General features: G+C 42.0%; 1 protein-coding gene across 1 annotated transcript; it reads right to left on the reverse strand.

The window, feature by feature from the left end:
* Positions 1–603: 603 nt before the first annotated feature.
* LOC120022885 (myomesin-2-like) lies at positions 604–22,398 on the reverse strand. The gene is made up of 38 exons (XM_038966911.1): positions 22,295–22,398; positions 20,944–21,039; positions 20,183–20,318; positions 19,800–19,954; positions 18,555–18,647; positions 17,242–17,330; positions 16,972–17,046; positions 16,336–16,500; positions 15,911–16,072; positions 15,116–15,257; positions 14,520–14,719; positions 14,326–14,379; positions 11,869–11,996; positions 11,434–11,617; positions 11,289–11,300; positions 10,399–10,579; positions 8,569–8,690; positions 8,329–8,346; positions 7,810–7,997; positions 7,426–7,552; positions 7,094–7,269; positions 6,738–6,852; positions 6,326–6,485; positions 6,128–6,234; positions 5,984–6,028; positions 5,724–5,860; positions 5,253–5,397; positions 4,867–4,926; positions 4,421–4,488; positions 4,022–4,135; positions 3,704–3,791; positions 3,550–3,588; positions 2,888–2,993; positions 2,452–2,615; positions 2,256–2,292; positions 2,018–2,040; positions 1,862–1,917; positions 604–1,649 (listed from the first exon to the last, which is right to left on the reverse strand). The coding sequence occupies exons 1-38, from the start codon at positions 22,396–22,398 to the stop codon at positions 1,158–1,160; spliced, it is 4,563 nt and encodes a 1,520-aa protein (XP_038822839.1). The 3' UTR covers positions 604–1,157.
* Positions 22,399–22,657: the final 259 nt, after the last annotated feature.

Raw genomic sequence — 22,657 nt, forward strand, 5'->3', positions numbered from 1 at the left:
AAACTAGACTTACTTCATGGTCAGCAATGATAGCTAGCTCTTTCAGCTTTTAAAATCCCATTGAATGTGTTAAATTGTCCAATAAGTTGAACATTGAGAATCACAGCCAGCAAGTCAACCCTGACCGGCATCGCTGTCGTATGACTGAAGTAAAAAAGTGAGCAGTCAATGATGGCTGTGGATTTTAGTTTTTTTAATGTTAATAGATCAAACCTACTGCAATCTTCACCCCATTCACAGTTTTGACTAAACACATCACATGACAGTCCCTGCCTCTCCCTTCAGAGGTTTGGAAGAAGTCAGGCTAGTAGTATCTTGTTTGGGTGAAAGGGAACACAGTAGTAGTATTCTTTATAGGTAGAGTTGTTTCCCCAAATGTGACCTCTTCTGTGGAGTGTACATTTGTATTAATGTATAATATTTAACATGTCCTTAATACATCTTTGAGGAGAATACCAAAAGGATATTGTGCCATACAGAAGTCCGTATCGTCTAAAGTTATTGGTAAATGACTAACAGGTCCCTCCTTAAAAGAAAGACAATTAGGAGATGAGAGGAGACAAGTGAGGGACATAAAAAGAAAGAATGACAGGAAAAGACAACAGAGGTGATAAGTGAGGTTTTATTTCTAACACAAAGCAAAGGGGGAAATGCAACACGGTGCAGACAAACGTAACTTCTCTGGCATAGTGACTGCAGTGCGGACGGCACTGGCTGTGTGTCTTCCGTCTGCACTCTCTGACATCTATTCACCATCCACAGAGAAATGGACACAGACATTCAGACCTGGGCTCAAATACCATTTGAATTCACTTCAAATAATTTAGCTGTGCTTGATTGAGCTGGCCTGTTGCAATGGAAAATTCCGCCCACCTGGCACTTTAGGCAGGCTGATCCCAGGTCTTCAGACATTCCATTATATAGTACAGTATAGTGGAAGGTGCAGCTTTTTCTATGATTAACACTTATGATTAACATCTACTCTGTTCATTTATTTTTTCAACATTTCTTGCCTGTTAAAGCTCAGTGACCAAGCTATATGACATATGACATCTAAAATGGATACCTTCATGTAACAGCTTCTGGTTTCACTCAACTCATGCTATAAAACAGTAGCAGGAAACGCCTCAAGCCTTCTCAGGCATCAACATCCCTGGTTACTTTCTAGTGGGGGTTGGTGACTTGAGAGATCTGGCAGGGCTGGGCGACTTAACACGCCTAGGGGGGGTTGGGGACTTAGGAGTCGGGGTTGGGGATTTGGCGGTTGGGGTGGGGGACCTTAGGGATGGGGTGGGGGACTTAAGGGACGGGGTGGGGGTTTGGGCAGGAGTAGGGGTTTGGGCAGGGGTCTTGGAGGCCAGGGGTGCAGGTGTTGCTCCTCTCCCTCCCATTTTGGGCTCGGGGGGGCTCTCGCCTTGCTTGTAGACGCTCACGGTGATCTCCACGAACTCCCCGCCATATTTGTTCCGTACGTTGATGCTGTACTTGCCGGAATCCTCGGACGTGACGGCGGTGATGGTGAGGCTGGCGAACTTATTGGCCTCAAGTGTTATCTTGGCATGCTCAGTGGAGACTACCTCATTTTCATTCTTGAACCAGGTGACCTCTGGACTGGGGTCACCCCAGACTGTGCAGGTCAGGCTCAGGGTCTGAAGGTGGACAGAGGACGGTGGAGAGGAGAGGTCAGGGAGTGAGAGGTCAGACGTCAGAGAGACAGAGAGACAGAGGTCAGAGAGAAAGATCTCTTAAATATGCACGCAATTCTCAACGTGAGACCATGTATTTTCAATACAGTCACAATCTTATACAAGCATATGACATCATGATATAAAGTTTGTTTAGAGTGCATAGTATATCCCACCTTCTGCTCCATAATGGTGACCACATCTGGCAGACCACCAACCACTCTACCACGGTCTGAGGATTAGAACAGTCAATTAGTACTTGTTGTCACGTACTAGGATTACACGTACACGTTACTAGGATAATATGTATTGTGTAAATATAGTCTACTCACTCTTCTCAGCGAAGGCTGCAGCCCTGAAAGATAACAATGTCATTATTTTGTTATAAATCAAGGACTTGGTGTATTACCAAAACATTTGGCAGTGTGTATACGATGAGGACAAATTCTTGTCTTATAAACCCTGTTGAACTTTTAATACTTTGATTGTTAAATGTGTTGCATTTTGCAAAAAAACAACAACTTTGAACGAAAAACCATAAGAAGAAAAGCACAGCAATAAGTATCTTACTTGAGTCTCAGGTACTCCTCATAGGCATCGGTATATGCTACAAAAAGACAAATTGACATGATAAGACATAATCTACAAAGACAAGCTAAGTGCAATTTAAACAATCCTAGTGGTCAAAACTTCTGGTTGTAATGACATAATTTCAACATTGTGACATTGTTTTGCCCGCTGGGATTTTTTCTCTCACGATGCTAACCTTGTCCGGAGAGGTCGAATGTGCGAGTGTGGGACTTGGTGGCATCCATAATCTGGATAGAGTAGTGTCCCTTCTCCTTCTCTGATGGCTCCCTGATCTGCATCCAGGCCATCTCAGCTGTGCCGGCGATCCTCATCTTCTCAGACGACGAGATCTTGCTATCCCTAAACGGATATGGTCAGGTTTATTTGTCTAAATGAAACCCCTGCATTGCTGTCTTTCCACAGTTATATTTAAAGGATGGATACTTTAAGTTGAGGTAAGACCAACAGACAAATCTACCCTACAGTCTAAACTTAAATAAATAAAAATAGTATCTAGAAACATCCATTGATTGACATATGTTAAAGTATGCCTTCAAATCTCATCTCCAAAATGGCTGCATACTGTGTAACCGGCCTTGCTGAGTGTGATGTAGAGGATGAGATGTGCGTACTTGTGCAACCAGGCAGTCCTGATCTCCTCTGTGTAGTACTTCATGTAGCACTGGAGCCTGATGCCTTCTGGGGTACACTGAAGAACCAGCTCAGAGGCAGAAGACCCTGAGAGGAAAAGGAGAGGCAGAGACTTCACAACCACACCAACATTAAGTACCTTCACAAGCACACCAACACTAAGTACCTTCACAGGCACACCAACACTAAGTACCTTCACAGGCACACCAACACTAAGTACCTTCACAAGCACACCAACACTAAGTACCTTCACAAGCACACCAACACTAAGTACCTTCACAAGCACACCAACACTAAGTACCTTCACTGGCACACCAACACTAAGTACCTTCACAAGCACACCAACACTAAGTACCTTCACAAGCACACCAACACTAAGTACCTTCACAAGCACACCAACACTAAGTACCTTCACAAGGACACCAACACTAGGTACCTTCACAAGCACACCAACACTAAGTACCTTCACAGGCACACCAACACTAAGTACCTTCACAACCACACCAAACTAAGTACCTTCACAACCACACCAACACTAAGAACCTTCACAAGTACATCAACACTAAGTACCTTCACAACCACAACAATGCAAAGGAGAACATCAATATTTTTCCTAGCAGGTGTTTTGATACAAAGTACATACCAGCAATGTGGGCAATGGCGTTGATAATATCGTCAAACACTGCAAATCAAAAACAGAATATTTGTAGAAAGAGGTATTCATTTTCAATATGTCCTGATAAAGGAAATGATATTGTATCAATAATCAGATTATAGATCATGGAGCAGGAGTGTACCTTGGCCAGAAATGTCAAAGACAGAAGTGTCTTTCCCTCTGTCATCACTGAGTTTAGCTTTGTAATGGCCCTGGTCTTTTCTGGAGAACTGAAGAAAAAAGGTACTATTTACAGAGATTATATTATCAATTCAGAAAAATTTTGCAATATTTTAGATAGTATCGTGATCTTGGAACAAAAAGCGATACTGTGGGAAATTGAAAAATAGGGTCAATATTAATATAAGAAAATGTCTAAAATAAAAATAAAAAAAGAGTTCCCTTGAGCAGTTGTATTCCTTGTGCGGTCATTGCTTTCAAGGTTCACAGCAGTAGTTACCAAGGAGATGGGGAGAGCAACGGATCCAGACATCACGTTAGGAGGGGTCTCCAGAACAATCTCCTCCTCATCCTTGAACCAGTGGAACACAGTCTCTTTCTTCACATTGGCAACCTGAGACACGAACACATACAGAATACAATCTGTCCTGCCACTTTTAAATCACTGCAAAGCCTAGTAAAAAGCATGAGCTGAAGCACACCCAAACATGTCTGTAGAGGTGCTGACTAACAGAGAGTAAACCGTAGAAAAATGAAGTCCCAGAAACTATATATGCTCCCAACAATTGAATGGGTAAACAGCAAAGCCCCAATGATTATAAATGTGTACACAGTTTCAACCTGAAGTAAATATATATCTGTAACCACAATAACAAGTCCTAGAAAACGTGTTTGTTACCTTGCAGACGAGCAGAACAGTACAATCGTCATCCACATGGTAGGAAAGGTACTCAGCAAAGTGGGGACCTAAACATGATAAAAAATATTTTATTTTTTTCAACTATTATCACAATATACAGTACATTTTTAAATTTACGTAATTTAGCAGATGCTCTTATTCAGAGTGACTTACAGTATTGAGTGCATACATTTTTCATACTGGTCCCCTGTGGGAATCGAACCCACAACCCTGGCGTTGCAAGCACCATGCTCTACCAACTGAACCACCTGGGACCAGTACAAACTTAATCTACAGCGCAATCTGAAATGTTGAAAATCAAACTAACAGACCAGCTGATTACTAATGTATGATATCAAGACAACAAAGTCTTGAAAAATTACACAAACTTTCATACTATAGATCAAATATGTGCCATCAATCATCTGTGTACTAGGATAGAATACCTTGTTTCCTGATGTGCTCTGACCTCTGGAACTCAGCCTCCTTCAAGGCAGCCTTGAACACTGAGAACAGAACACAACAATGTCGGTACTTAACCTAATACCCAACCTCTTACACCATAGCCTTATAGTAAAAAAGAAAATGCTTACTATTATCATATGTGTATATCAGACTTTGGTTCAAACACTATTTGAAATCTATCAAATCATTTTAGTGTTTGCTTTAGTCTACCTGGATTGCCAGATGGGCTGAGTTTGTGTTTTTATTGACTATTCTATTGGTTCTATTGCGCCAGGACACTGGATCAAGCCCAGATAAAGTATTTGAAATCATTTCAAATAGTATTTGAACCCAGGTCTAACGTACTGTATATTAAATCCCCTCTCACCATCTCCCACCAGGACCAGAGAGCTCTGGTTCTTGGCTCTGCCGTCGTGGATCTGGACGGTGTAGGTGGCCTCGCTGGCCTTGGAGAAGTGATCCACAGTCATCTGGATCACCCCGGTGTTCACGTCATGGCTGATCTTGTGGCTCTGTGGCACATACAAAACACATATCATCATTATATCAGGCATGTTTCTTAATAACTATTACCTTTATGTTTCACTGTTTATATGTTTCATATGATTATGTCTCATGTTATTTGTTATTTATATTCACACTGCATAATTGCCCCTTGTGGGATGAATAAAATATTACTGAATTCAATTCATCAGTGAAATTCAGAGTACAGAAAAAGGCATCATGTTTACATGCATTTAAAAAAATATATATGTTGCTTTGTTAACTGTGCCATCTAGTACACCTTTATTTTCCTTGATTAATAAGCAATGTTTGAGGTTGTCGGTTTGGCACCTACATCACTGCTGGTGACCTCCTTGTCATTGACAATGAACCTATAGGTGACGGCGGGTGACATCTTGAGGCACTGCAGCCAGAAACGCACGTGGCCCTTCTCTAGAACCTCATAGTTCAGTTGGTGCTTCAGTGGGACAACTGGATGAAGAAACCAACAAAGAAATGATCAATTCTCAAGGGATATTTGTTGTGGTACTGTGAAAAGATTCCTATGTGACACTTCACCCCTGACAAAGATGCATATTGAAGCATAATACTCACTTGGATGTCTGATGTTGTAGCTGAGTTCCAGCATGGTGTTCAGGGCTGCAAGATAAATTCAAGAATGAAGAATATCGGTATAAACTTTGACAAGAAACATATCTATATTTTTAAATCTGAGTCTAGGGGTGTATCCAAACCTACCATCCTCTGTCACGGTGTGGCTAGCAGAAACTCCATCAGTGTCAGTCACATGCACAGAGAAGGCACCCAAATCACTTACGCCTGGGTTGACGAAAGTCAGCTTAGAGCTGGAAAAGAAATGAATGTTGAAACAAATTATGTTGACAAAAATCTTTAGTGTGGTTGTGTGGTCAATAAAGACGTAAAAAACCCACTTACTGTTTGCCCTTAGTTTCTATGGCGACTCTTGTTGAGTCACTGATTTCTTTGTAGTTCTTAGACCAAGCAAAGTTGGAGGTCTCAGAAATCTCACAGGCCTCGAATGACAGGAAAATATCACCAGTGTCCTCATCCACTCCACACTGGATCTCCTGGGTGCCTTAACACATGAAAACAGACAAAAAAATAACCTTTATTGCTGAGTGGTGGAGAGGAAATGTTACATATTATGCATCAGCAAAACTGTTCAAACCAAAAGCTAATGAAAACCCTGCTCAAAACCAATGGAGGTGTGTGTGTCATATGTTCCTACAACAAAACCTTTCAAACACAAATCCAACAGGCTATATCAGACTGAAGTTGTCAAACAGTAAATACAGTTGTCATATAGCTGTCCTTTAACTGATATTACCTGGCAGAGCCTTGGCAAACACTGGCTCAGATGTCTGGGAGGCCTTTCCTACTCCCTCAGCATTGACAGCCTTCACTTTGAACGTATACTCTGCTCCTGCCTCCAGACCAGTCACCTATACAGCGCCAACAAATCATTACATCCATTAAACATTTCATTGTTCATTGTAAACCGAATCCTAACTTGAGTTACATGAGCACAACATGAAGTTTAATGAACCTTTCTATATCAATACATGATTCAAACTACATTTTTGAGTTTGACGCACACATATTACAAGATTCAATAATCAAACTCTGCAGAGATGATGTGAATCATCATGTCTGCAGGTCTACATGCTGTAGCTGCTTGTTTACCTGCAGGTAACGGTGGCCAATAGCCTCTTCATTCAGGGGGTGGTAGTGATGGCCCTTCTTGGCCATCTCCACGATGTATCCAGTGACGGCACTGGCGCCGGTGTAGACAGGGGCCTTCCACAGGATGACCAGGGAGTCACCTCTGACCTCTCTGAAGGCCAAGTCATAGGCTGGACCTAAAGGTCAAAGGTCAAACAGTAACCTTGCACAATCTCACTGCTGGAACATATTTCCAATTAAATAACTTAATTTAAAATTAAATAAGTAACAGGGACATTATACAGTACCACAATACTAATGATAAAAAATACTCATTAAGATGGTTACTTTACCAGGTACTGCGGAAGTCCAGGCCTCACACTTCAGAGGTGTGCTGGGAGCAGAGGGCACGCCCACACCTGCCAGGTTCCCAGCCTGGACCTTAAACTCATAGAAGGTTCCCTCCGTCAGCCCATCAACCTGAAGAGAAGGGGACAATAATGAGACAGGGACACAAATATATCCAGTATTTTCAACAGTGTTGCTAAAAGTAGCTACATATTTGCTATTGATTTTGAATGGCAAAGTTGTATTATAGATCTAATCTATTATTTAGATGCAGAGGGAAGAGTACATACTGTTCACACTATCAACACTGCAGTTATTAAACCATTATGTATGAAGAACCAAACCTATTTATCCTAACCAGATGCCACTTCTGACACTACGTGACGTACCGTGTAGGTCCTGGTCTTGGTAGGGGCAGAGTTGACCTCCTTCCAGGCCAGGCTGTCTGCATCACGCTTGTCGACGTAGTAGGCGTTGATCTTGGAGCCACCGCAGTGCTTGGGACTGTTCCAGGCAATGATCATAGAGGCTCCGTCACAGCTCAGCATGGTGATGCCATGAGGTGCACTGGGCGTCGCTGTGGCACACAGGTAAATTCAGAATACCTTTCCATCGTGTAAAATTGACCAATTTTTCATTTCAAACTGACATTTGTTTATATGGGATTTGTCATACAGTTGCATGAGTTTTTTTTGTTATACAGTGATAGTGGTTAAACTGTATGTACAATATGGTGGGTTATTTGAAAGGAAGCACACGATAATACTGTGATACTCTAACAAGAGTTCAGAGCACAGATACAGCAAAAGTTGGGGGAAGGGACAGTGAATAAGTCTGGTGGTGAACCTGTTCAGGAGCAAAACTGTGCATTAAAACACCCCTAGATAACAGAACAACTTAATACATACCATACTCCACTCCCCTCTCTAGATGAAACAATAAAATCATTCATATTTAGCATTGGACAAAGGAAAATAGTCAAAGTTAAGTATTGATAGTAAGGCAATACTGCTTGCTCTTTGGGGGTCTAGTTAAGGTTACTGTGAAGCACTTTACACTGTTGGTGTATAAAGGGTTTTATAAATAGAATCGTATTAATTGATTGCAATCCTGCATTTCTTATATGGCAACATTCTATTGATACTCACTGAGGGCGGGCTCCACAGCAATAGGAGAAGACTCCTGGGACTCATCACTGAGGCCATAGATGTTGACAGCCTGGACACGGAACACATAGGTCTCCCCCGGGGTCAGTCCATGGACCACAAACCTAAAACAGTGAAATTTAACATGATCATCTACGTTACAACCTTATTCTAAAATTGATGAATTCCTTCCCCCCCTTATCAATCTACCCCATAATGACAAAGCAAAAACAGGTTTTTAGAATTTTGCAAATATATAAAAAGTACAAAACTGAAATATTACATTTGCATAAGTATTCAGACCCTTTACCCAGTACCTTGTTGAAGCACATTTGGCAGCGATTACAGTCTTGAGTCTTCTTGGGTATGACGCTACAAGCTTGGCACACCTGTACTTGGGGAGTTTATCACATTCTTCTCTGCAGATCCCCCAAAGCTCTATCAGGTTGGATGGGGAGTGTCGCTGCACATGTTTGATTGGGTTCAAGTCCGGGCTCTGGCTGGGACACTCAAGGACATTCAGAGACTTGTCCCGAAGCCACTCCTGCATTGTCTTGGCTGTGTGCTTTGGGTCGTTGTCCTGTTGGAAGGTGAACCTTCGCCCCAGTCTGAGGTCCTGAGCGCTCTGGAGCAGGTTTTCATCTAGGATCTCTCTGTACTTTGCTCCGTTCATCTTTCCGTCGATCCTGACTAGTCTCCCAGTCCCTGCCACTGAAAAACATTCCCACAGCATGATGCTGCCACCACCATGCTTCACTGTAGGGATGGTGCCAGGTTTCCTCCAGACGTGACGCTTGGCATTCAGGCCAAAGTGTTCAATCTTGGTTTCATCCAACCAGAGAATGGTCTGAGAGTATTTAGGTGCCTTTTGGCAAACTCCAAGTGGGCTGTCATGTGCCTTTTACTGAGGAGTGGCTTCTGTTTGGCCACTCTACCATAAAGGCCTGATTGGTGGAGTGCTGCAGAGATGGTTGTCCTTCTGGAAGGTTCTCCCATATCCACAGAGGAACTCTAGAGGTCTGTCAGAGTGACCATCTGGTTCTTGGTCACCTCCCTGACCAAGGCCCTTCTCCACCGATTGCTCAGTTTGGCCGGGCAGCCAGCTTTAGGAAGAGTCTTGGTGGCTCCAAACTTCTTCCATTTAAGAATGATGGAGGGCACTGTATTCTTGGGGACCTTCAATGCTGCAGATAATTTTTGGTACCGTTCCCCAGATCTGTGCCTCGACACAATCCTATCTCGGAGCTCTACGGACAATCCTTCAACCTCATGGCTTGTTTTTTGCAGTGACATGCACTGTCAACTGTGGGACCTTTTATAGACAGTTGCCCCAATTGAATTTACCACAGGTGAACGCCAATCAAGTTGTAGAAACATCTCAAGGATGATCATTGGAAACAGGATGCACCTGAGCTCAATTTCCAGTCTCATAGCAAAGGGTCTGAGTACTTATGTAAATAAGATGTGTTTCTATATTGTTAATGCATTTGCAAAAATTTCTAAAAACCTGTTTTTGCTTTGTCATTATGGGGTATTGTGTGTAGATTGCTGAGGATTTGTTTTTATTGAATACATTTTAGAATAAGGCTGTAATGTAACAAAATGTGGAAAAAGTCAAGGGGTCTGAATACTTTCCGAAGGCACTGTAGGTGACAGGATTTTTCCAAATCAGTGTCTCGTTTGCAAAGATTTTTTTTCTGGATTATTCTCAAGCCAGAGGGCTGTCACACTACATTCACTGTCCCGTCTCCTTTAATAACATATCTGATATTAAATCACTGCAGTAGTTTGAATAGATAACTAGTAGACAAACATATATGTTTAAATGGCTACCTGGTGTGCTTGTAGGGCTTATGGTTGCATGGGGCCCAGGTCTTTGATCCCACCAAAGAGGCATCTATGTAGTACCCCATGAGGTGGTTGGGGTGTTTGGGGGGGTCCCACTGCACAAACACGGAGGACTTGGTGTTCCTGGTGGCAACCACCTGACCAGGAGCGGAGGGAACACCTACACAGGCAAAACACATGCATGTTGGGGACTGGATATATTGAATTGATGTATCATTACTACACAGTAACAGAGTATACGAGCTTAGGAGTTAGAAATACACACATCTTCAATTTAATCTTCAAATAAATGATCGTCATCATTTATAAACACCTTCATTCAAGATGGGATAAATTTGGCATTTCTCATAATGCAAAACATACCCGATGTGACGCGATATCTTGGTACAATGTTATGAGGAGATACAGAAATATAAAGAACAATGAACACAATAACCATTCTGTAAACCTGTGGACTATATTCCACAAAACATACCTTCGGCAAGGGATGACAGAGGCATTCTTTTCAGTTATGATGATACATGATGTCATGCATCTTTCATTTAGGGAGTTCGTGTCAGACAAGAGTGTACTATTATCAATCATGAATATTGTGGGGAAGAAACGTATTTTGGGATTGTGATGTTAGGGTGAGGATACTGTAGGATTTGATGTGACTTCATCATGCCCATCATTGGTAGTTAGTTTCTCCAAAATACTAATGGGGTGAAAGACCGATTTGTGATTGTGACATTACAGGAATGTGATAGTCACATGACATAAATCTCAGTGCGTTTAAAATAAGAGATAAATGTTGGGCTTTATATTGTACATACCAACAGGCCGCTCACTACCTGAAACATATGTTAAACAGAGTCTCATTTATCAAAGTAGAATTGGAAGGACTCCTTGACTGTCGCTGTTTGTAAATGCATGTATCATACATTTTGTGTGTGTATGTGTGTACCTGTCTGTGTGTGTGTACCCGTCTGTGTGTGTGTGTGTGTGTGTGTGTATGTGTGTGCTAAACCCCACTCTTACCATGCTCATCCACCTTTTCGATGGGATCTGTAGGCTTAGAGGCCTCGCTGGCGCCGTACAAGTTCTCAGAATACACACGGAACTGGTACTTTTTCCCGGCTTCCAAATCAAAAACGGGGTAGCGAGGGGACTGCAGTTTCACTGCTGTGTTGATCCTCTGCCAAGCCCCAGTGCCTGACATGGACTAGTGGATATTTGGGACGGGAGGGCAAATGAAAGGTAAAGCCTTCTACAACGTCATTGAATCACTAATCTCATTAGTAAAATGCCTTTAGCTACATACCTGCCAGCTGTTATTTCTGCCATTTTGCTAAAATATTTCTGCACTTTAGACAGATTGAAAGTTGTGAAAAGATTAATGGACTGTCTAATCTATTACAGTTCGTGTACTGAGAAATCTACATAGATGGGAAGGGGAAAGGAGCAGCCACACACCTTCTCAATGATGTACCACAGTGGTGCCCGTCCACGAGGGCTGGGGGGTTTCCAGCTCAGCACGATATATGATTTGAATATCTCTGAGGCATGCATATCTGTAGGCTCCCCCGGCAATGTAACATAACCTATATTGGGATTGAATGGCATTGAACAATACTTCATAACACTTATTATTTGATCAATAATAATTACATCAACTTTAAAGTATATTTGAGGTTCATTTAGTATTAATTATTATGGAATTACATTAGGGGTTAGTTTAGATCGCTTTAGTTACAATATTAGCATCAAGAGGTAGATAATGGGTTAAGATAAAGGATGACTTTTGGATATGAAAAATGAAGGATATAAGTTATAAGGAAAATACAGTTGAAGTCAGAAGTTTACATACACTTAGGTTGGAGTCATTAAAACTCATTTTCAACCACTCCACAAATTTCCTGTTAACAAACTATAGTTTTGGCAAGTCGGTTAGGACATCTATTTTGTGCATGACACAAGTCATTTTTCCAACAATTGTTTACAGAAAGATTATTTCACTTATAATTCACTGTATCACAATTCCAGTGGGTCAAAAGATTACATACACTAAGTTGACTGTGCCTTTAAACAGCTTGGAAAATTCCAGAAAATTATGTCATGGCTTTAGAAGCTTCTGATAGGCGAATTGTCATAATTTGAGTCAATTGGAGGTGTACCTGTGGATGTACTTCAAGGCCTACCTTCCAATTCACTGCATCTTTGCTTGACATCATGGGAAAATCAAAAGAAATCACCCAAGACCTCAGAAAAAAATTGTAGACCTCCATCCTTGGGAGCAATTTCCAAATGCCTGAAGGTACCACGTTCATCTGTACAAACAATAGTACGCAAGTATAAACACCATGGGACCACGCAGCCGTCATACCGCTCAGGAAGGAGATGCGTTCTGTCTCCTAGAGATGAACGTACTTTGGTGCGAAAAGTGCAAATTAATCCCAGAACAACAGCAAAGGACCTTGTGAAGATGCTGGAGGAAACAGGTACAAAAGTATCTATATCGACATAACCTGAAAGGCCGCTCAGCAAGGAAGAAGCCACTGCTCCAAAACAGCCATAAAAAAGCCAGACTACGGTTTACAACTGCACATGGGGACAAAGATCGTACTTTTTGGAGAAATGTCCCATGGTCTGATGAAATGTTATGTTAGGAGGAAAAAGGGGGAGGCTTGCAAGCCAAAGAACACCATCCCAACCGTTAAGCACGGGGGTGGCAGCATCATGTTGTGGGGGTGCTTTGCTGCAGGAGGGACAGTTGCACTTCACAAAATAGATGGCATCATGAGGAGGGAAAATTATGTGGATATATTGAAGCAACATTTCAAGACATCAGTCAGGAAGTTAAAGCTTGGTCGCAAATGGGTCTTCCAAATGGACAATGACCCAAAGCATTCTTCTGAAGTTGTGGAAAAATGGCTTAAGGACAACAAAGTCAAGGTATTGGCGTGGCCATCACCCTGAAAATTTGTGGGCAGAACTGAAAATATGCGAGCAAGGAGGCCTACAAACCTGACTCAGTTACACCAGCTCTGTCAGGAGGAATGGGCTAAAATTCACCCAACTCATTGTGGGAAGCTTGTGGAAGGCTACCTGAAACGTTTGACCCAAGTTAAACAATTTAAAGACAATGCTACCAAATACTGATTGAGTGTAAGTAAACTTCTGGCCCACTAGGAATGTGATGAAAGAAATAAAAGCTGAAATAAATCATTCTCTCTACTATTATTCTGACATTTCACATTCTTAAAATAAAGCGGTTATCCTAACTGACCTAAGACAGGGAATTTTTACTAGGATTAAATGTCAGGAATTGTGAAAAACTGAGTTTAAATGTATTTGGCTAAGGTGTATTTAAATTTCCGACTTCAACTGTAAATGTAATCTACCCATGTTAAATCTAAGTTCAAAGAGCTGGCTTGTTAGTTTCTTAGTTATTATGGTGTTCATCTTACCGTTAGTCCAGTGTTGTCAATTAAGTTTCTTAGAAAAGTTTTTATTCATTCTTATTATGAAGTTTTGATATTAATATGACTACTATCATTAGAGTTGTTACTATGGCAATACCAAAGTCCAATCTAAAAGCAGGAGGTGAGCAGGAAGCGCGAGGGTTTATTGATTAATAATGATGAGACAATAAGGGGAGAAATCCTTCAACTTCTCCTTTAAGGTACTGAGAACACAAGTATTTATGTGTCCATATATTCATGTGTATAGTATTGTATATTGTAAGGGCTTTTGCCGATACAATATATTCAACAGGTATTTGCTTTGATGGATATTGGTCAGTTCTGGAAATATTGTGGATATGTTGATTTTAATGCTGTGTGGAAGGTTAATTTGTTATCCAGTGTTTTTGTTTAATAGATGAGAGGACACACAATATTTTGGACCGTTACTATTGTTGGCATACTCTACCTTCCAGGTCATCATCTTTAATCACTACTTCATGTTTCCCATCCAGTTTAATCACTGTTACAAAAGAGAAAAAAACAGAAAAGTAATGTATGACACAATCTGCTGGCTGATATTTCACCCAAAAATATGAATACAAATATGTCCTTTGAGTATGCATTCAAGTAGACATCATGAGTGTGTGTGTGGTTATGTACCTTGCAGTCTCTCTCGCTCAGCTGGGTCCAGGGCAGTCACCTTGTCAGACTCGCGGGATGGTCTGCTGATCCCGGCACTGTTAACAGCCCTGACCCGGAAGTGGTAGGCGTGACCCACGTTCAGGCCGTGCACGGGGTACTTACAGATCTGCACTGGGGCGTCGTTACACTGGGACCAGGTAGCACTACCAGACTCACGTCTGTACAGGAGGAGAAGGAATTACATCATAAACCATTGAATGCATTGATATGTGATAGTGCTGGTCTGAATGGACGTCAACAATGATACTGCAGATGTTTGTAATTCCATCAGTCATTTATCTACTAATCTAATTCGCATGCCTTCGTCACAAGTCTTTGTTTGGCTCTGTAAGATCCGATAGCTTCACAAAATCAATTGCTCTACCAGATTAGGTCTGAAACATCATGTGACCGTGAAGTTTCTCACAATCATTCCACTGTCTTACACTCTCAATGGCCATCCTTTATGTCTTCTACATCTTCTAACAACTACAATCAAATCTGCTTTTATTGACTATTGTTGGAGATTCTGGATGGGAGAGTCTAACGTAAGGTCCTAAATGACTAAAACTGACTTGTCCACAAAGTATCCGGTGATGGCAGCCTCGTTGGTGGTGTTGGGGGGTTTCCAGGCAACCAGGACGTAGTCTGAGTTGATGTCAAATGCCTTGACGCTGATTGGTGCACCGGGTGCTCCGGCCACAGAGGGAGCAGCATCTGGGGAATAAGGAAGAGAATAAGGAGGTGGGAATGTAGAGAATAAGGAGACAAAGTAGCAATACTGTATAAGTCACTTGGGTTAACACATGCAAATATGTATGGGATTACAAACTGAATACAGTATGTAAAATGCCTAGAGCATATCTTTGTGTTGAGTCAGGCCTGAAGTTTAAAGGGCCCCTAGGAACTGTCATTTATCACTAAATGTTTCTTAACAATAAACCTCAAACCTGGTATTGTTTCTAATGTATAGCATTCTAGTAAACATCCTTTCCTTTCTAATGTATAACATAAAATTTTATTTCTCAAATATAAATATGTTGTTTCTATACTCTTAGAAAAAAGGGTTCCAAAAGGGTTCTTCCCCATACGAGAACCGTTTTTTTTGTTCCAGGTAGAACCATTTTCGTTTTGGGTTTCATGTAGAACCTTCTGTACAAAGGGCTCTACATGGAACCCAAAAGGGTTCTACCTACAACCAAAATGGTTCTATCTGCAACCAAAAAGGACTCTTCAAAGGGTTCTCCTATGGAGACAGCCGAAGAACCCTTTAAGGCTCTAGATAGCATATTTTTTTCTAAGAGTGTATGCTACTTTATTGTCAAATTATAATATTAGCACTTAATTATTATAAGACCATATGACTTTACCTTTCACAAAGAGGTAGGCGCTGTGCTCGGTGGTGCCGTCCTTCGTCCACATGCGGAGGGTGTACAGACCCTCATCATCCTTTGCCAGGTGGGGCAAAGTCAAAGTGGCAGCGCCCCCACCAACATTAATCTCAGCCAACTTCCCTGCCTTCAGCAGTTTATCTGATCAACAACAGAGACGGAATAACAACACTTTATCTAGTACTTCGTGGTTGTTGAGAGTTGACCGTAAGAACATGGATAGCATCTGTAGAATGTTTTCAAAAACTGTTCCTTCATTCTATGTCATACTGTAATATGCTGGGTTGTGCTGTACGGACATGTGCTGTGAATTAAGATGTGCTTTTTACACAGTGTACTGTATGGCTCTCCTGTGTTGTGCTGTATTGTGATGATGTATCATTGAGTAATGTTCACTCGCTCACCGTCTCTGTACCACTGGGCCAGTGGTGGTACGTTGGGCAGATCAGGGACCACCACCATGGTACACACCAGACTAATGGAACCTCCCTCTGTTCCGAACGACACTCCAAACCTATCCAGCATGGTGATCTCCAGCTTACTGTGGTGGATCACAGTCAGGTGGGGCACTGAGGAGAAGACAAGGACAACACATGCTAATGTATTAGTAAATTTCAAGTATACCAATAATGCCCTATAGTACTTACTATGATCTGTGTTAACCAAACACTTAAACAACATATACCGATATCAGTATATAATAGATACAGATATTATGTATCTGTGGATGAAGAAATGTCAGTGTGATATGTAAACAAACCATATTAGCACAATCCAATATTATCATGGTTGATGTGTTAGTAAATGTTTGTTCTATTGTGACATTGTAAGGTCCTTCAGTATGTGTTGAATATAAGTAACCCCTTGTTTTCATTCGCTGACTGTCTCAGGGCCAGAACAACACAAAGTCACGCTCACAATAGTTTCCAGTGCTTATCAGGCCACTTAGATAGACACTGTTATTTGTGGCCTCTGATCTCAAGCAAAGCCTGCCATGTCTGGGCACCACTCCAGCAGCACTGGGCTGGTTCACCACCCACCCTCCTCCTCAATCCACTCTTTCCTCTCACCTTGACCAAAAAGCTGGCAGGACCCATAGGCTCCTCCTGCTGGTCCTAAGAGGAATACAAATCATTTTTAGAAACGGAAGGAACATTATATTCAAAAATGAAAAACTTCATTCAGATTCATATGCTATGGGTGTTTGTTGTGTTGGAGAGTGACACTTGAGGGAACTTTTAATAGCAGTTCAAATCCTTCAGTGCAAATACTTCAAAGAGAGAGAGAGAGAGAGAGAGAGAGAGACTCACTCTTGACAGTGACAGAGGCCTTGCTGGTAGTTGAGCCATGGGAGTTCGTTGCCACGGCGCTGTACTCAGCAGTATCACTCACCACACACCTAAAGTGAAGGAAATCAGATATTAGTATATTATGATTTCATTGGTTCAAATAAATGGTACATGTGTATTGTGTTGTTCATTATCACTGTTTATACAACAGGTGGGTCTAATCCTGAATGCTGATTGGTTAAAAACTGTTAATGTCATAGGGTGTTATTGGCATTGTGTTAAATGACTTCAGGACTGTGTAACATCCAAGAAATGTATGTAGTTCATAACATCCTCCCCTTCACCTTCATGCCTTTTAAAGGACGACTTTTAATCCCAGTCAAATGTTTGACGACATGAGTGAGAAGGAGACATTGCATTTTGGAAAGTGATCTCATGGCTTGAGAGCGCCGTCGAACAGAAGGCGACGTTCTGAAGCAGCAGAAGGCGTTAAGAAGGCGGCACATCGTGAGGACAGACATTCCCAAGGAGAAACCGAGGGTGAGAATAGAAGAGGAGAAATGTGACCTTCCCCTCTGGAAGTACTATTTTAAAGACGATCCGTTTTCCATTTTCCCAGCTGGGGTGATATGGATCTCCGGCCATTTTATTCCCACTGTTACTCTCTTTCTCTTCAAATATTATCAAAGACAACTAACTGATTAACAGAGGAAAAGAAAGGGGTATGAAAGAGAGCGTGTTGGGGCGGAGGAGGGGGGAAGGGCTAACTTAAACTGCGGTCTCCTTTTTGACCCAGTAACGTAATGACGACGTAGGAGAGCTTCAGTGCAGAGAGCGAGAGAGAGGGGGGAGGAGGAATGAATGGATCGAATGACACGGAGGTCAGCACTTCGGTGTGAACAGCTGAGGCGTCTTGAAGACGAGGGCCGGGCGGGCCAGCGACACGCAGGCTGTCTTTAGAGGCGGAGCTGGCTTTAGACTAAATAGGAAATGCAACAACCCTGTCCACCCTTCAGGTTCACTGGGTTGCCATTCACTTCCACTGGCAACAGGGAACAACCAAAGGGGGACAATGGGTACTGCCTGACAACAAGTGGAAAAACAACACCTTTTCATAGAGTAGAACAAGGCAAGTGACAATTTCATTTGACGTCAGTAAGTTCAAGAAATTAAACACAATTTAATGTGTGTAATAATGATTTCAAATACTACAGTATGTGAATTGAATTTCGGTTAATGTCCTTAATCAAGTTGAAATGAACCCGAACTTGACCTTGGTCAAATTAAACCAATTAACATGAAAAGAGACAGTGAATTAGAGTGAGGTACAGTACCTGCTAATAATCAGACTGTGTACTCCATACTTGCTCTCAATCTTGTACTTTCCTGGTGCACTCAGTGGGTCAACAGGTTTTCCTCCCTTATACCTGAAAATACAAGGCATCAAGTTAGTAAGTGGGTTCTTTTACACCTCAGTATTGATGGAATTCTCTGTACTGACGTGTTTGTAATACGTCTGCTATGTGACATGTAACTAATATGGCATAATATTGACATAACTAATATGGTCGCATATTTGACTTTACTTCAATGGTTAAACATCACTATTTTGAACATTTCTAATGAGACCGTGTAGACAGGAAACATTTTTATTTATTTTTCTCCCCGTTTTCGTGGTATCCAATTGGTAGTTACAGTCTTCTCTCATCGCTGCAACTCCCGTACGGACTCGGGAGAGGCGAAGGTCGTCCTCCGAAACACAACCCAACCAAGCTGCACTGCTTCTTGACACAATGCCCACTTAACTCGGAAGCCAGCCGCACCAATGTGTCGGAGAAACACCGTACACCTGGTGACCGTGTCAGCGTGCACTGCCCCCGGCACGCCACAGGAGTCACTAATGCACGATGGGACAAGGACATCCCTGGTGGCCAAACCCTCCCTTAACCTGGACGACGCTGGGCCAATTGTGCGCCGGCACATGGGTCTCCCGGTCACGGCTGGCTGCGACAGAGCGTGGACTCGAACCCAGAATCTCTAATGGCACAGCTTAGACCACTGCGCCACTCGGGAGGCCGTTGACAATAAACATAAACAAAATATAGACGAAATATCTGTGAAGTCCCTCCAATAAAAAGTTAAATGTGCAGAGACATTTATAGCATTAGACAAGACCAAGGTGCTGGCTGTTGGACGGTGTAATTGGTGCTAATGTGATTATTAACATGGTGCTAATGAGCCATAAAGTGAGGAAACCTCACTAAAAAGCTCCAATAGACACCATAATGAAAGCCAGCCAAGTACTGTCCCAGAGGAAAATCTGGTTGAAATGTAATTATAACCAGTTTACAACCACAACTGCAGGTAAATGCTCATTAAAAGTGTATTCTAATCCATCGTCGGTAAATGTTGCTAAACTGTCCTTCTATAAATTAAGCAGTTGCTAAGCTGTTGACAAAACATGTCACATCTCAAAGACTATATGGCTAATCACAGTAGTTACTAGATGCATACACAATATGGAAACTGATACATAATGAAGTACAACAGTGGTTCAATAAGAGGCGAGCACTTCTAACCATTTGACAATAGGCCTGGGGTGACCGCCTACGGTGCAGAACAGCTTGACAGGAGTCTTCTCCCAGACGGTGTGGGGCCTCAGAGCCATCATGAAGTCAGGGGCCTTGTCCGTCTCTGTACTCAACGTCATCTTCTTGTGCATCATCTCCTGCACCTGAGGAGAGACAGTATAGGTTGCATTAGCAAATGAGGGGGAACCTTTCCTCCAGCAGTGATAAGGTTAGTACAGTTAGAAATAGGATAATAGAAACTATAGGCAAAAAGCTATCAAATATTACATATCTGTTAACTGTGGTATTTGCAAACCACAGGGTATCTGATATATGACCCTTTGTCAGCAGCACTGTATATAACATGATCCTTCCACAATCCAGTGTATTACCTCTCTCTTAATCGCAATATTCTCCACTTGGGTCTTTGTGGCCACTCTCATCCTGTGGAGCTCCTTCTGAATTGAAGCAAGTCCTTTCCCAACATGACTAGACACTCGCTGGTACTCCTCTATCTCATCGGCGCTCCTACATACATATTCCACAGCAGGAAATATAAGAATTGATTTACCGGTACAATATACATGAATATACAATATACAGATGAACACTTCAACATGTTGTCCAGTGTTAGGTCAGATAGGTCCGTTATTAACATCTAACCAACACATCCTGTATAACAGGGTTCCACAACTGGGGGCTTGTTTTATTTCATTGTTTTTTTCTTCATTGTATAAAAATCGTCCCGCAGCTGAATCTAGTTGATGATCCCTGCTGTATAATGAAACACAACACATGCACCAGGACACAATTTGGTATATTTGCTGTGTTTTTCAGTCACCATGGTAGCTCCTGGTAGTTTTTGCCTGCAGTCAGCTCTGACTGTGGTTCATATTACCTTACACCTAAAACAGCATGACATATCGGCCCTGTCCAGAAACAACCCCTAGCCCCTTCCCCTATGCACTTTACGTAAACCTGAAAGAATTTAATAGGTATGGTAGTAGTTCCATCTTAGTTGGGTGTAGATTTTGCCAAATTGCTTACACCTATCTAATCCTTTCAGATCTACACAAGTGTCTAGGGGTAAGGGCTAGGGGTTGTTTCTGTACTGGGCCAATGTAGCTGGGAGACACTGTCCTATTGGACCCACCTCTGCCTGAACGCAGGCACTGTATAGGCTGGTTCAGCCATAGCCTCTGTGGCGTGGGTGTGCTGCACCTGGTTCACTGACTTGGAGCTTGATTTCCTGTGGAGAGAGAGCAGTCATTAGAGTCATTAGAACAGGTAGACAGGAAGATAAACAAACACTTAGTGCCAGCACTGTTGTGGTGGTACTGTGGTTTTAAAATGTAAAAACAATTGCGGAATATATTTCATATCAAAAACCAAAAGGGACATAAAAGCTAATAAAGCAATTCATTTAGTGGTTTTCACCTAGATAGTGAGGTCATTGGTATTGGACAAAAGTTCACTTTTTAGCCTCATTTTCAATATCTCCAGCACAATACCAGTTTTAACATATGTGAAAATGGCGCATTTCTACGTTTTGTAGAAAATAATATTAAGTAAAAAAATGTCTATCCGATGATATCAAAGTTAAACATTTTAAAAACAGGGATTTTAAAACACTATGATATATGATACTCGTGGTGATGTGAGGAACAAGAAAATACCCTCCCTTGGGCTAGAAACTCGTTGCAGGTTTAGAAAATCACTGTTTTTTACTTTGAATCCTACCATGTGGTGTCACAGAGAACCATTGTTTTTTGTACCTTTCTTCTTGTCTTTTTAACCACAGATCATAGAAATGTGCTGTTTTCACATATATGGACACTAGTTTGGTGCTGGATATGATGAATAGGAGGTTGAAAAGTTACAGAATTGCCCTTTAATTTCTTATCAAATATAACTAGTAAAGAGTCCAGAACCTAGATAGTTTTTTCTTGGTGGGTTGGGTTCTAGAACAGGGTTCAGCATATGTTTCAGGCACAGTGAAGCAGTGGCATGCACACTAGACATGGGTTGCATAACAACATCAACGTCACGACCTGCTATGACCCGGTCAATAGGTCCCAACACTTTGGCTTCTGCTTGCAGTTTGAGGCTTCATTGGGTACAGTTCCATTTGCCCGCCCCCACTTTAGCACACCACAGACTCCTATATCCTTGGAATTGCAGTTTTAAGCACAGCAGATGGCGCAACCACCAAAGGGTTGTGGTGGTCTGAGGTTAAGGATGCAGTGCTACTAAGGAGCGCTAAAGCAACATCTAGTGGCCTGCTATGACCCTACGACCCTAAAACAAGGAAACATCCATTGTCGCAAGCCGCAAAGCATCAGCATGGGGTGGTGGACATTTGATGCTGGAGACCATCTCTTGTCCACTCCAATTCCCTCTACACCAGCACTATGTACATCCACACTATTGTGCTCCAGCTACTGTATTGCCAAAAAAGCTGCTTTCTATAGTGCTGCATGTGAGCAATAACACTAATCCCCTACCTTGAAGAGTGCTCCTTGACAACATGCTTAGTAGTGTGAGAGCTGTGATGGCTGACGTGGCTCACATGCTTCTTCTGATTAAAATGCATGACCTTGGTAGCCATGGCTGGAACACTTCAATAGAAACCTGGTCACAATACCAGGTAGGAGGGGGAGGAGGGAAACGGATTTGTTTACTTTTACTTCACATGCAACTGGTATTGTTTGCTATGTTAATGAGGTTTTCAACATTAACATCAATGTTTTAGCATTATCAGACACAATAATGACTTCCCATTGAGCGCTTTCACGCTGCTATTGTCAACTATAGTTGTCAACTGTCTACAGTTGATGAGAATCTGCAAAGCCTTGGTCCTATCCATG

This window comes from Salvelinus namaycush, chromosome 2 (assembly GCF_016432855.1).
Source record: "Salvelinus namaycush isolate Seneca chromosome 2, SaNama_1.0, whole genome shotgun sequence".
Taxonomy (NCBI): Eukaryota; Metazoa; Chordata; class Actinopteri; order Salmoniformes; family Salmonidae; genus Salvelinus; species Salvelinus namaycush.